Genomic DNA, 14,347 nt, shown 5'->3' on the forward strand with positions numbered 1-14,347 from the left:
GGCGCGGCCGGCGCTCTCTGATTGGCTGCGGGCGTCAGGGCGTCGCGGCGCGATTGGGTCGCGCAGCTGTCTGGAGCGAGAGCGCGCGAGGTGGGGAGGGGGCCGCTGGAAGCTGCTGGAAGTCGGGGGCGGGGGATGCGGCTGGGGCGCCAGGGCGGGGACGACGGGGGCGACGGCAGGACGGGCCGCGCCTGTGCAGGGCGGTCGGGGGCGGCGGGCGCGGGAGGAGGTGGCGGCGGAGGGGGAGGTGCGAGCCGGGCACCGCCCCCGGCCCCTCCCCGGCCTTCCCCGCGCAGCGCTCCGACCGCGGGCGGCCCAGGGGCGGGCGCGCCGCTGCATCCCCATCCTCGTCGTCGCCCGGCACAGCGCGAGCGGGCGAGCGGCGCGGGCGGCCGGAGCGCCGAGGCCCGGCCATGGCCACCACCAGCACCACGGGCTCCACCCTGCTGCAGCCCCTCAGCAACGCCGTGCAGCTGCCCATCGACCAGGTACCCCGAGGCGCCCTGGCGCCGGGCGTCGCGCCCTCGCCGCCCCTCCCCGCCGCGGTGCCACCCGACCGGGGGCCCGGGAGGAGGGTGGGGGCTGGGGCCGGGCGCCCGGTGCCCCCCTACCCGCCGCTTCCTGGGAGGCAGGGGGCAACAAGCCGGTTGTTGTCCCAGAGCCCCCTCCCTCCTGGGTGCGCCCTCAGCTCCCCATCCCCGGGCCGAGCGGGGGTGGGCCGGGCGTTGTTGCCGGCAACAGCCCCCGGGGAGGGTGGTCGTATGGGCGTGCGGGTGTGCATGCGGTCCCTGCCCTTCGCGGCAGCGGCGCTCGGATCCGGTGGTCGGGTCCTGGAGCAGCCCCCGGTGCGCATGGACCGGGTTGTAGAAAGGGTGCGGAAGGCTGCGCTTTGGGGAGCCTGGCGTGGTGCTGCCTGCCTCGCGCGCGCCTCTGAGCGACCCCTGGAGAGGCCGATGCATGGGTCTGGGTGTGCTGGGTGCCTTCGAGACGGCGTCGATGGGTGCTAGGGGCCCGGAGAGGCTTAAGCGCTACTGCACTTTGGGGACAGTTTGCGTTGGATTGTGGCTTAAGAGAGACAGAGGCAACAGTTTGGGGGAAGGCAGACAGGTTATGAAGAAAAGTCGGAGTTAATCCCAGGATTCTAGCTGACAAAGTGGCAAGCTTGTAGATTGATGCAGCCGCTTTACCTCCTTGCCCAGCCCTCAGAAAAGCTCTTGACAGTGTCTAGGGAAGGGTGGTATTTAAATGAGGCCAATCGAGTTTGATGGTTTAAAGGGCCTAAGGATTACTGAGAAATAAACAGCATTGTGATGGGAAAAGCAGCGCCATTTTTACTGAGAAAAGAAAGTTTGGAAGTATTTGGTTGTGACAGTGAGATTTAGGGAAGTTGTTAATGAGGCCGGGGGGTGGGGGGCGGGGGTGTATAGTTAGGTGATTGCTCTAGCCCCAGGCTAAAGGTAGTTAACTTTGGAAATTTTGCTTACAATTATTTCAAGTGTACTTAACCTGGAAGTGTTTGGACTTCACACGGGATACTGGTTCACTGTCTTGAACTTGAAGGTGCTGCTGTCATTTAGTCTTAAGGGATTTCACTTCAATACGGGATTCCTTCTTGTCCAGACGTCTTTCCATAGCAGCAAGCTGGAAACCTGACATTAGGATACTAGCTGCTTTGTACTTTACTGTTTTAAATAAAATCGCCTTAAGTATGTCGAAGGAGTGTTAAACAATTGTGGCTTCTGTTGAAATTCCACATCGCGGTCATAACTTCTGGTTAATAGTAAAGTACCTATCCCCCACCTATCTTGAACAAGAGTTCTAATGTGTGTCTTGCTAATAAAGTATGGTAGTGAAATTAATCGTGTATTCGAAGAAAATATTCTTCTCTCTTTATTAATAAATTGACCAGAATTTAGGGTGTTTCATCCTTCCGGCGCCGCGGAGGATTCTTGCTGACATTTCCACACTGGTGTGCAGTGTATGACCTTTTAGCATATCACACTCCTGCCTTAAATAGGCTACTTCCAGTATATCAGCAAATGCAGGGTGGGTGTCTGTTGAAAAGTTCTTTGCTGATGAGGAGCAAGGGAGATAGGTTTATGTATTTACATTTCTTTCAGAGAGATGGGCACATGTTCACGTTCTCTTTTTCTCTCCCGCATCTTTCTTTCCCTCCCGCTCCATGTCTGCCATAGCCCTACCCGTCCCTGCTATGCTGAAATATTTTCTTGACTATGCTAATAATACCTATTCATTTATATAATTCTTATAACTTTTTTAAGTGATTTGCTATTAATGAACGCATTTAAGCATCCAGAGAAAGTTCTTTTCAGTACTGAAGTAAGCAGGAGAATCAAGGGAAAGTGACAGCACTTAAAATTTTTGACATCCTTCTTTATTAGCTAAAGGTCTTAAGTTGGTACCTTGGGACTGCTCTAAATTTGTACAGCCATGTGTAGCCCTGACTTTGTATAGCACAGTCGTGCACTGCATAGTGACATTTTGGTCATCAGACCACATGTCTGATGGTGGTCTCGTAGGATTATGATGGAGCTGAACAATTCCTATTGCCTAGTAAAGCTGTAGTCATTGTCATGTCGTAGCACCACGCATTACTCATGTGTTTGTGGTGATGCCAGTGTAAACAAACCTACTGTGCTGCCAGTCCTATGAAAGTCTAGCACATTGTGTATACTACACAATTAGGTACAGTACGTAATGTTTGGTAATCCTAAGTGTATCACTGGTTTATGTATTTACTATACTTCTTATTGTTGTTTTAGAGTATACTCCTATTTATTTAAAAAAAAATTAACTGTGGAACAGCCTGAGGCAGGGCCTTCAGGAAATGTTCCAGGAGGCATTGTTATTGTAGGACATGACAGCTCCATGCATGTTATTGCCCCTGAAGACCTTTCAGTGGGACAGGCTGTGGAGGTGGAAGACAGTGATGTTAATGATCCTGACCCTGTGTGGACCTAGGCTAGTGTGTGTGTTTGTGTCTTAGTTTTTAATCGTTTTTTAAATTAAAAAAATTTTAATAGAAAAAAGCCGATAGAATAAGGATATAAAGGAAGAATATTTTTATACAACTGTACAGTATGTTTTACGCTGTTATTATAAAAGAATTAAAAACAATAAAGTAAAAAAGTTACAGTAAGCCAAGGTTAATTTATTATTGAAGAAAGGAAAATATATTTTATAAATTCAGTGTAGCGTAAATGTAGAGTATTTATGAAGTCTACAGTGGTGTACGGTAAAGTCCTGGACCTTTGCATTCACACCCTGGTCACTCACCCAGAGCGACTTCTAGTCCTGTAGGCTCCCTTCATGGTGAGTGACCCATACAGATGTACCATTTTAAATCTTTTATGCTGTATTTTTACTGTACCTTTTTTATGTTTAGATACATACACACTTACTATTGTGTTACTTACTACAGTATTCAGTACAATATGCTGCCGTATAGGTTTGTAGCCTAGGAGCAATAGGCTGTACCATCTGGTCTAGGTGTGTAGCAGACTATGCCATCTAGGTTTGTGTAAGTACACTATGGTGTCCACACAGCAACAAAATTGCCTAATGATGCGTTTTTCAGAACATAGCCCCATCATTAAGTGACACATGACTGTAGTTTGAGTTGTTTTCTCTTTGAGCAAGGCTTTAAAATATTGGATTAATACCACACAAGCCTTAACTTTTCATAGTGATAATAAGTTGTTCTTTGAAGCACCTTAGAGTTGACTTTCTTGTTGATGAAGCTGTTGGAATAACTAAAAACTCAATTTCGTAAAATTGGATGACTAAAGTCATTTATCCATTATTTTAAAATTGAGCAAAATAAAAATTTTTATAATGTAAATCATTTATTCCAAGTTGAGAGAAATCTTATGAATTTGTTATAATCACATAGTGTGATTCAACAGGAAAAAGACAAATCAGGAAATGAAAAGTGTAAAAATATAACTTGTTAGTATGTTAATTTGGTATGTGCTAATTAACAATGTTTTGAAAAATTGGGAAATTATAAAAGCAGTTGTTTGATGTCCGAGGAAGAAAAGGACTTTAGTGTAAGAAAAACAATTAACTTTTTACTAGGTAAGTGTGGAATTTATGAGATGATAGAAATTATGGGTCTGCATGGAATGTGAGAATGCACCTTGCAGGGCAAGGTAGCAGAAAGGAGGAAGTGTTTTGTGGTTAGGCTGAGGCCAGGGAAGGAAAAGAAGCAAAATACTTTGCCTTAGACTCCTGGGTTGTTTAATTTTTACTGAGAATTCCAGAGGTATTGGAATTTAGGTAGCCGTAGTATTTGTTCAATAGGCCTTAAATTTTAATAAAAATGTTGAAACTATTATCAAGTGAAGTTACATGATGCTTTAAGATAGGAAGTATTGGCATCTGATGTTTGCCTTTCTAGGCCTTGTTTTCCAGATGACTTTATTTCTAGGTAATGTTTAGTAGGTGGTTATGATTAAAGGAATGTATGGAGAGTGGGTTTTGTAGAGGGAAATGGACTGAGAAAGAGCTGTGCCAAGAAAAGGCCCAAGTGTGCTGTTTAGACATCAGGAATCACTGAAGGTATCTGTGTTCTTTATTATTAATAGTTGCTGATGTGCTGGATTTTTAAGGCTCGAAAGCGAGCACCAAAATGAAACAAAATAATTAAATGTCCCAGATCAACCTATTTTTTAGAGTGTTTTTATTTTTCAATCTTAACATATCCTGTACGCTATTACATTCGATTTGCCTAACTCCCGGTTACCAAACTGAGGTTGCTATCCAGCCTTTTCCCTCTTCCTCCCTCCCTCCCATCTCTTCCTTGCCTTTTTAACCATTTTCTGTCCTTATTTCTCATGATGCTGTAATTACTGCTATGAAACTACAGTAAATTTCCCTAGTGATGTGATATCCAGGATGGCATACTTGGCAGAAGGCCAGTTAGGGATGAAGCTGGCCTGTATAAAGTCATTGAACAGCCATGTTTAGGGACAGGGGTCATTCATTGTTTTACAGATAATATGCTGAATTCCGGGCAGGGAGAGGGGCAAGATGGAGACTCAGGATCTTTTGAAAGGTTTGGACGGGGAAGGGGAAGGAGGAACGGTTATATGTTACTAATCCTGCAAAGTCAGATAATAATTATAATGTCTAACACTTAATACAGTTTTCAAAGCTGTTTCACACAGATTATATTATTTAATCAAATCCTCACAACACCTGGTGAAGTCAGATAAAGTTCAAGACCTGAAGTATTTAGCTTCACGTGTGTGTGTGCGTTCACGTATGGTGTTTACCATTTGAATAAAAAAGGTCAGGTTTAGTTTATGGTCTTAATAATATGTGGCAAATATTTTTGGTAGATCATTGTTTTAGATCATATTTTTGGAGGGAAAGGAGGAGAGCAACTGAAGGTCCCTGAAATCGACACTGAAGGACTAGGGGTTGTGGTTGACACAGAGAAAATGATGCTGTGTAAGGGAGAGAAAGCATTGTGGGCTTACGAGATCTTTGTTTCCTTTTTGGACAGTTCATTGACTGATCTTTTCTATATATTCCCAACCCCCGCCCCCCGCTTTTCCCCTGCACCGTGCAGATAACCAGTGAAGTGAAGTTGATGTTAGGGAAAAGAGTAGTTGAAAACATTCACTTCTTTAATCTTCCTGCAGGTCTGTACTATGATGAATTCCATTTTATAGATGAAGAAACAGGTGAAGTTCTCAGTATTGAGCCTTCTTAAGAGTATGACTTTTAGGAAGAGAAGGTGAATGGCAACAAAACAAGCAGATCAAAGATTTATTTTCAACTTGCCATTTGAATGCTCTAGGTTTAGAACATAAATATTTAACTCATTTCTCTCTCCTGTCTACTTTTACACTCATAATGAGCATTAGTCTTCATCATGAGAACACTGAAAACCCGGACAGTCTGCTGTGAACGATTCCTTTTCATCAGGAAGGCATATGGGACTGAGAATCTTGAATCTGTGTTTTAGCTCCTGTCAGTTAACAGTTTTAGATATGTTACTATACATGAATGAGTTTCCTCCTCTATGTGTGTTGGGCTTAGTTTTAAAATTCCATGATTCTCTGTTTGTCTTATTAACTGATAAAGCTGCCCAAATTCTTTTTGGACCAAGTTGGAGAGAAAATAAATAAAAACTTAGAGGAGGAAAGTGAACTACTAAATTTTGAAGATGTTTTCAATAGTAAAGAGAGTTGAAACTGCCTCTGCGTTTAATTCAGAGCAGCTGAGCAAAATACCACGAGCCCTGACAATTGCAGCTAATGTAGGTTTCCCTGTATTCCATGTCCTTCATTAAGAGGAAGTAGTAGGGCAGTGGTGTAGTGGAAATGGCATGATTAGGTTGGCAGCCAGACTCTGCCAGCCTTGTGCTCTTTGGCAGAACACTAAATTTTTCTTTAAGCCGTGGTTTCCTTATCTGTAAAATAAGGATAATAATAAGTAGTAGTACCTATTTGTAGGTTATTGTGAGGATTGAAACCATAATCTTTGTAAAATGCCAGGCCTGTAGTAGATGTTTGATGCACAGTTCCTTCCTCTTTACAAATTATCAAATTTCTGGAATTTATTTATGTTTTTATTTTGAGACGTTAACATCTGTTCATATGTATTTCATTTTTAATCTTTAGGACTTGCTTTTTAGGAAGGGAAATACAAGGCTTGGGTTCGGTCGTATGCCCACACAGTGATTAAACTAGGATTAAAATCTAGTTTTGAATTTGGAGTCAAAAGTGGTTTTTCTGCTTCCTCACTGCTTCAAGAGCTCTTTGTCTCCCTGCTTTAAAAATGCTGCCTATGTTGTTACTGCCTCTGTAGGTACAAACAGCCTTCATCTCCTTCAACTCTGTTTATTGGGTCCATCAGGGCCAACTTTCCAGGGAAATAAAAACAACTCACACTCAGCTTTTGGCTCCAGTTGGTTTAACAGGTGGGACTCTACAATGATAGCACTTGGTAAGATTCCTTTAAAATAAAAGCAGCCATAAATATGACCCTCAGCAGAGTGGTCTTTTAATGATTTTTATGCGTGCTATGGGTGATTGAAGCAGGCTTTTCTCAGTATGTAGTGTGTGGCAACTGGGGCAGCTGATGGGTGGAAAGGTAGGCTCAGGATTCAGGAGATCAGAACAGGCACTGGTGACGTGCCTCTTCTACCATGGCTTCCCAATCCTAACCGTCCTTCCTGTATCCACTGCACCTTGCACACGAATCTTTTTCTGAATCCCATCTGATGTGACTGCTTCCTTATTTGAGCCACGAGAGTATTTTGGATTTGGCATTGTTCTGGCATTTACATTCTGCTTAATGTTATACGTATCATTCAGGGTTCTGCTGGGAGATACAGATTGAAGTAGGTAGCTAAGGCAACCAGGTATCTTAAAGAGCTATTTACAAAGATGTGGGCAGGTCTTGGGAAATCAGCAAGGAATAGCGAAGTTCCCGAGCCAGCTGCACTAGATGTGGAGGGTCAAGGGGGAAGGAAGGAGCAGAACCCCAAGATAGTGGCTGTGGAGCAGGGGCTGCTTCACAGCAGGGGAGGAAGAGCTATGGCCTCCAGTTGAAGGACGCAGCCAGCCTACAGCGAACCTGAGTGAGGGCTGCAGCCGGGAGAGCATGCCCCTGCCTCTCGCTTCTCCCATCCTCTCATCTCCTGCTGGGTTCTACTTCAGAGGACAAGTTGGTGCTTTGGGGGCACAGAATAGAGAGGAGAGTGGATCTGGAGGGGCATTTAAATACAATCCAGGACGTTAGGGTTGCTTCAGTATGACTTACTTCTCTACCTGATGAATACAAATAAAAAACCTGTTGTCAGACTCCTTTATGCACATTCTTATTTTGTCTCTTTCTTCTCAGTCATACATTTTGAAAGAATAGTTGATTTCCTAATTCCAGTTCACTTTTAAAACCATTATAATCAGGCTTCCTTCTCTGATACTCAGAACCAAATCCAGTGGCAAATGTTGAGACATGCAGCACTCATCAGTTACTTCCTTGCTTAAAACTCTTAACAGCTTCCATGCTGCCGAGCCATTGCGGTGCATTTTTAAAGTGAGGCTCCGAGACCACTTGTGTCAAAAATCACTTTGGATTGTTATTAAAAGTGTACATTCCCAGGCTCTACTCAGGCTATACCCAATGAGGGCCAGGGAGTCTGCATTTTTGACAGGGCTCCTGCTTCCCCCCACCTCCCACCACCATCACAGATAACAGACTTGGGCCAAAGTTTTTAGGCTGTTCATATTATTAAAAGTTTATTAAAATGGAATGTATTTTTAAAAAATATTTATATTTAACACATTAACATGTACTCGCCAAAACGTAAGGCAGTGTAATTGTGCTATTGACAATATAGTCACAAGGGAAAAATAAAATTCACTGTGTACTCTACTCTAGGCAATTTGGCCCTGAAACAAGACAATATTAAAGTTGGATGGTGTACACATCTCCCTTCAGTCCTGTCACTGCTCTCTGCTGACTGTATGTATAATCTCGTATGTAGAAAATGTTGAACGTCTACATTTGGGGTCCTTCCGGAATGGGAGGCCTGGGCCAAGTGTCCCTTTTGGCCTACTCTGTGAGAGAGCCTGCTCCATGTGATTCTTTTTTCCCTCCTTTAAAAATTGTATTGATTGATTGATTGAGATAGGCTGGAGTGCAGTGGCTCAGTCTCGGCTCACTGCAACCAGTAGTGAGATTGCCGGATTATGTGGCAGTTCTGTTCTTACTGTGAGCTTACCTTTGAAAGTCTCTGTCTGATGGGGTAGGCTTGGACCCTCAGAAGGATGGCTTATTCAACCCCCAACCCCTGACAAACTCTCACACTCTTTCCACACATGCCAAGTAAATTGCTTAGAGCAACGTATGCAGAAGTGGCGAGCTGGAATTTAAATCCTGGCTTTCTGCTGCTTAAAGTACTTGCATACTCAATTACTTAAAATGCTCCTCAATACATTTTCTCTCTTTTAACTCCTTGCCTTTGATTAAGCTGTTTCCTCTTGAAATCCCTGCTACACTTTTTGGCTTGGCAGATCTGTATTTTTCAATTGTCAGCTAAAGCCTATGCCTCCTTGATGAAGCGTTTTAAGATTTGCCCCATCCTTTCCTCCCTTTTTGGGTATCTTGCGTGCATGATATGTTCGTGCATGCTACACCTACATGCCCTAAGTATTTGTAATTCTTCTGCCTCAGGCTGCAGGCATTCCAGGTGGACCCATGACTTGGGGCCCCTTCACACAGCTGTCTCACATCCCATGCAGCATTTATGTCATGAGGCCAGTGTTCTGGAGAAGGACCGAGAGAAGAGAGGCCCCTGGTATTCCTGATCTGCCTCTCTCGTTTGCTCTGGACTAACCAGCCTGTCCTGTTTCTGTACAGCAGAAGCCCAGTGTCATCCAGTTCTTTCTTAGGAAGGAGTTAATGGCAAGATCCCATGCGGGGTTCTCGCCCCTCTCCACTGCCTTCTTGTCATATGTGAGTACCCCTCCAACTCCAGGAAGCAGTGCTGCGAGAGAGTGCCTGGGCTGCCATGTTGGTTAGGGCCCTCCGAACAGTCCCCTAGTGCCCCGCTTTCACTGTATTCTACTCTGATAACACCTGGAGCATTGATTTTTTTTGTTTGCTTTACAAGTCTCCCTCCCAAACTAAATTCCTTAAGAATAAGGACCTCCACTTACTCATCTTTGTGTCCCGTCTGCCTAGGACCATTCTTGGCATGGAGCATGTTTAGAGTCCGCAGGGCTGGTGTGATGAAAGCATAGACTGGCTCAGCTTCTGACTGCCCCTTGTTAGCTGTGTGCTCTTGGCAAGGTGCTGATCTTTTATTTGCTTCAGTTTCCTCATCTATAAAGTAGGGCACGTAGTGGGTGTCTCCCCACGGACTTGTGGTTAGCACTGAGGAGACAACGCACACAGAGTCAGAACCTGGCGTTTTGGGTGTTGCTGACTTTAAGTGCTTTTCCAGGGGCTGGAGAGGGCACCATGCTGTTTAAGGCTTTACATTCTTCAGAGCCTAGGAGAGTGTTCTCTGTCATCCATTTTGCAAGGAGTGAAGTGTCTCATGTATGCCAGGTGGTGAACAAGACACAGGGTACAGCGGAGGTACTGCAGTTGAATGCAGTGCTTTTCAGACATAAAACACCGCAGCTCCTTGGAGCACTTAGCCTGGTAGAGAGGGCCAGGTCCTGCCGAGGAAGTTAGGAAGGCCGGGTTCTGAGGGATGCGGTCTAGTGGGTCTAGTGGGGTCATGCTGGGTGTTCCCAGGGGACTTTTCCTGGGAACTGTGCACTTTTCCTGTCTTTCATTGGCACTCACACCTCCTGGGCTAGGTAGAAGGCAGGTTAGGGGCTAGGGAATCTGGACACTCACTTCACTGGCCGACAAGCTTCTCCACAGACTGAGCTCCCCTAATCAGCTTCTGGTCACTCTGCAGCTGCTTTCTCTTGCAGCTGGTCTGTGCCTCTTACCACTGTGGAGTCTTGAGCATTCTGATGCCTTTAGTGGTTAGGCTCACTGAAGGACCGTGCAGCACGTCTCTCTTAGGTAAGAAGTGAGTGATAGAAACCTTTTTAAAATGGGTTACTTAAAAGGAGACTGAGGACATGCAAAGCGTTGAAGAATTTTGGGGGATTTTGGCTGGATTATTCAAAAAGAATTGAAGATAATTCTGAGAGGTACCACTATTTTCAGCTGGATGATTACAGTGTCAGGTGTGGTTGGAAAAAGAAGCTTATGAGCATTTTAATCAAGAGATTCAGATAAAAGAAGCCTGCAGTTGCACAATTGTTTTTATTGATAGAGAACATAGGACTGCCACTTTTAGTGTCCCTTTAGTAGGGCCCTCCAGAAAGACTCCTTTGGGATATCTCACCCACCCTCCATGTCCTCCAGCCATCCATCCAGTCCAGGGAAGCCTGGCTTTTTGGCAGCAGCAGATGAGTCATTGACAGATCCTCCCAGAGCAGCTCAAAGGAACAGGTAAACCCGTGTCCCTGTGGAGTGGGGGAAAGCTCTGCTGAGCCAGGCGACCAGCCAGCTGCCAACCCCGTGGACCACATTCTTCTGGGAAGTCCCAAGCTCTGACCAGCATGCCTTGCTTCTGTCTAGGCGTTGGACAAAGACATAGCTTCCCATTTTAATCCATCATCTCGTAGAAACTTTTTCAGGTTTTGGAGATTTTCTCTGCCAGACTTAGGTGTTAGTGGAAGGTCAGGGTGATACATAACATATAATTTTAGATATATTTAAGTAGTTCAATACATGTATGGTATATGTTAAAATAAAATAGGTAGCTCCCTGCTTGTACAAACAAAACATTCTGGTTCTTTTAATTTTCTTTTTGAAACTAGATTATAGCTAAAACTACAATATATACATGAAAAACATCTAAGTGATACTTTACTTGTTAAAACTCAATGGAGAGGCTGGGCACGGTAGCTCATGCCCGTAATCCCAGCACTTTGGGAGGCCAAGGCAGGAGGATCCCTTGAGTCCAGGAGTTTGAGATCAGCTCAGGCAATGTAGCGAGACCTACAAATCTGTATTAAAACAAACAAAAAGAACGAATGGAGAGAGGTGCTGCCTGTTACAGAACAAGTAGTTAGAAAACCATTTATCTACTGGGTGCTCAATAAATAGTAAGTAAAATTGGATGCATCTAATTTAACAATATTAAATTTCAAGATAGATGTAAAGACCTGCAATAAAGGTCTAGAAATTAATTATGTAGACAGAAAATGACTTGAGACCGGAAGTACATTTTATCAACAAGCCCTGGGAGTTTGTGTTTATTGTATGGTGTTGCTTAGCTGACCAGATTGTGAGGTTAGGCGAAATAGCTAATCCCAACATAAATTCCAAGTTCAGATGTCTGGAGGGTCCAGGGAAGGAACATGAATGGAAAGGCAGATGCATGGGTTTTCTGAGGTGTGGACAGCATGACCGTCTGAAAGCCCATTCCCAGGCTAAAGGGAAAGCCCCTACTCACTTTTGCTAATGGTGACCATAAATGAATGTTGGCTTGGTGCTGCCAAAGCTGATTTGTCAAGGGAAGATGGAAATTTGGATTTTTTGTGAAAACAGGATTTTTTAAATTTGGGGTAAAATTTTAAGTTTTCTGTTTTTGAGCCCTGATAACACATCTAGACTAGATTTAGTTTATTGGCCACCAGGAATTAGGTAACAGTTTCTGTTAAGTTTGTGGTGTTCAGTCCAATCTGAAGTACACTTGTGTTCTGAGACTTAAAAGGAACATTGACAAATGAGATTATAACCAGAGCAGGGCACTGAGGACTACATAATGCTTGGAAACCATGTCAAGCAGTAGTTGAAGATACAGTTCTTATATTTCACCGTTTTAAATTGGCTGAAAGAGTTTCAAATTTTATCTGACTAGTTCTTTTCATTTGGAGAAGATCACATCTTGGAAATAATCTTGAAAGTTAATACCCCGTTACAGTGGAAGGTTGGAATTTCACACTACTATCATTTTATTCTTTTTGCAGATCCAGTATTACTATTATTAATTGGTTTACATTGTCAAGGCTATTTTATGGTATGTGACATTAAAATAAATGTCTAGCTGGAGGGGAATAAAGTAATACTTGGAAAGGTTTTGATAAGTCCCTGTCAGTTTTTCGTTTTTCTAGAAAGTGTATATTGATTTTTGGCCAAAATGTTTTATTTTGTGATAACTCTGGAGTTATCAGCTTTGGAGTTTAGGTTTAATCTGTAGTGTGCTTCACTGTGAGTGTCAGCATGCCTTTTCTGATAGTAGGACTGACACAGCTGTTCTTATTACCTATATCCCAAGAATAGCAGTGACAGAGATTTTTGGTTTGCAAGTAGAGCCAAGAAGATGAAGGTAGAGGACAGGGGAGAGGTTTGTTGAACTAGTACTTAGTATCTTTGGAGATAGTTAAGGGGTCCTTAGTATAAGCTTATAATGTTGGGTGCTGTAATTATAGCCCTTGTGTATTTGTTGTACGATGAGACTAGTTATGTCTTCACCTTTTGTTCTTGGAAAATACTTTTAAAGCCACATAGTAAAGGAAAATTTTGGTAAACTTGGCATCAAACATTGAGCCTCAGCTGTCTATTAGACTTGGATGGAAATTCTGATATGTTAATCAAAATTAATTCTAAGTATTGTTGCAGTTTTTATATGAATTGAAGGAATTCATTTCTAAGGACTCAAGTTTCTTTTTAAGGTATAAGAAATATAAATTAATGGAGAAATATTCCAAGAAGGTTTTTGGCATATACTCAGAGTTTTACTTTATAGGATTATAAAGTGATCTATTAAATAATTTTTAAATGAATATTTCATTGGGTAGGAAATGCTTCAGTAGATTAAAAAATTCTTAGAAATTAATAGTAAAATAGTATATTAAAGATAAAAGGATGTTAGTACCATGTCAGCAAAGACAGAAGAGACTGGAATAGTGCCAGAGGCTGGACTTGGATTGCTTTCCTTTTTGTATTTTATTGAAAGCAGGAACCACTAGAAAATAATATAAAAATATTAAACTACTTTTCCTATTTTGTCTCTATCTCCAGATTTGATAAATGTGTGATATTGGAGTTTAGCCCTTGTGAAATGAAGGAGAAAGTATAAATTTTCTCGGAATCCTGGAGCAAAGGTGCAACTTCTAGTTAAGGAAACTGCAGTGTAAAGAAGGGACAGCCTAGCTCATTCAGTATTGATTGCCAGGCTTTTTTCTAGGCCTCAAATTTCAGAGAGCGGAGGGTCGAGTTGGCAGGGTTTGATGATATAGCAAATGAAAAAACAAACGTGTTTCACATATTTAGATTATAGTGACTAAGGTCGTGGATTGAGGAGTCAACCTGTGTTCCAGTTGTGGTTCTGCAACGTAGCATCCCTTACAAACTGTGTGAGTTTATCTGTGTGCACAAGAGTGTAGTGTGTAATGAGTACTCTATAAATGGTAGCCATGGCTGCCATTGCACCTTTTGTGCAAACATCTTGTGTGAAATAAAGTTTTATCAGGTGTTGGTTATCTGGATTGTATTTGAACACTTCTGCTGGTGCAGTGCTTGCTCCCTTCGTTAGGGCAGCAAGTTTCATTTCTAGGTAGTTGTAGTTGCTAGAGAGTTTGTCATTTACATGCTTGCAAACTTTCTGGAGTAACCCAGAAGTGGTCTGAATAAGTCCACTTCTTCGTGGTTACCTTTCAGAGAATTGGACACTTCCTATTCTTTTTGCACATGGCTGGCTTATGAACACCTGCGTATTTGTACATTAGGCATCAGTAGCCCTCAGTCTTCTCTGAAATCCATGGGCTCATGATTGAACATTTCTAGCTTT

At 43.2% G+C, this 14,347-nt stretch overlaps 1 protein-coding gene across 3 annotated transcripts in view; it reads left to right on the forward strand.

The window, feature by feature from the left end:
* The first annotated feature begins 162 nt into the window (after positions 1-162).
* MBOAT2 (membrane bound glycerophospholipid O-acyltransferase 2) overlaps positions 163-14,347 on the forward strand; it is a 145,687-nt gene continuing 131,502 nt past the window's right edge. Inside the window, exon 1 of one of the 3 annotated variants that reach the window (XM_063696073.1) lies at positions 163-488. Coding sequence is in view for 2 of the 3 variants with exons in the window: in XM_031008144.3 (XP_030864004.1) it covers positions 414-488 (75 nt within the window). In the remaining variant the exon portion in view is untranslated. The remainder of the gene's footprint in view (positions 489-14,347) is intronic. The other 2 variants (XM_031008144.3, XM_055377458.2) reach the window with 2 other exon arrangements.

This window comes from Gorilla gorilla, chromosome 12 (assembly GCF_029281585.2).
Source record: "Gorilla gorilla gorilla isolate KB3781 chromosome 12, NHGRI_mGorGor1-v2.1_pri, whole genome shotgun sequence".
NCBI lineage: Eukaryota > Metazoa > Chordata > Mammalia > Primates > Hominidae > Gorilla > Gorilla gorilla.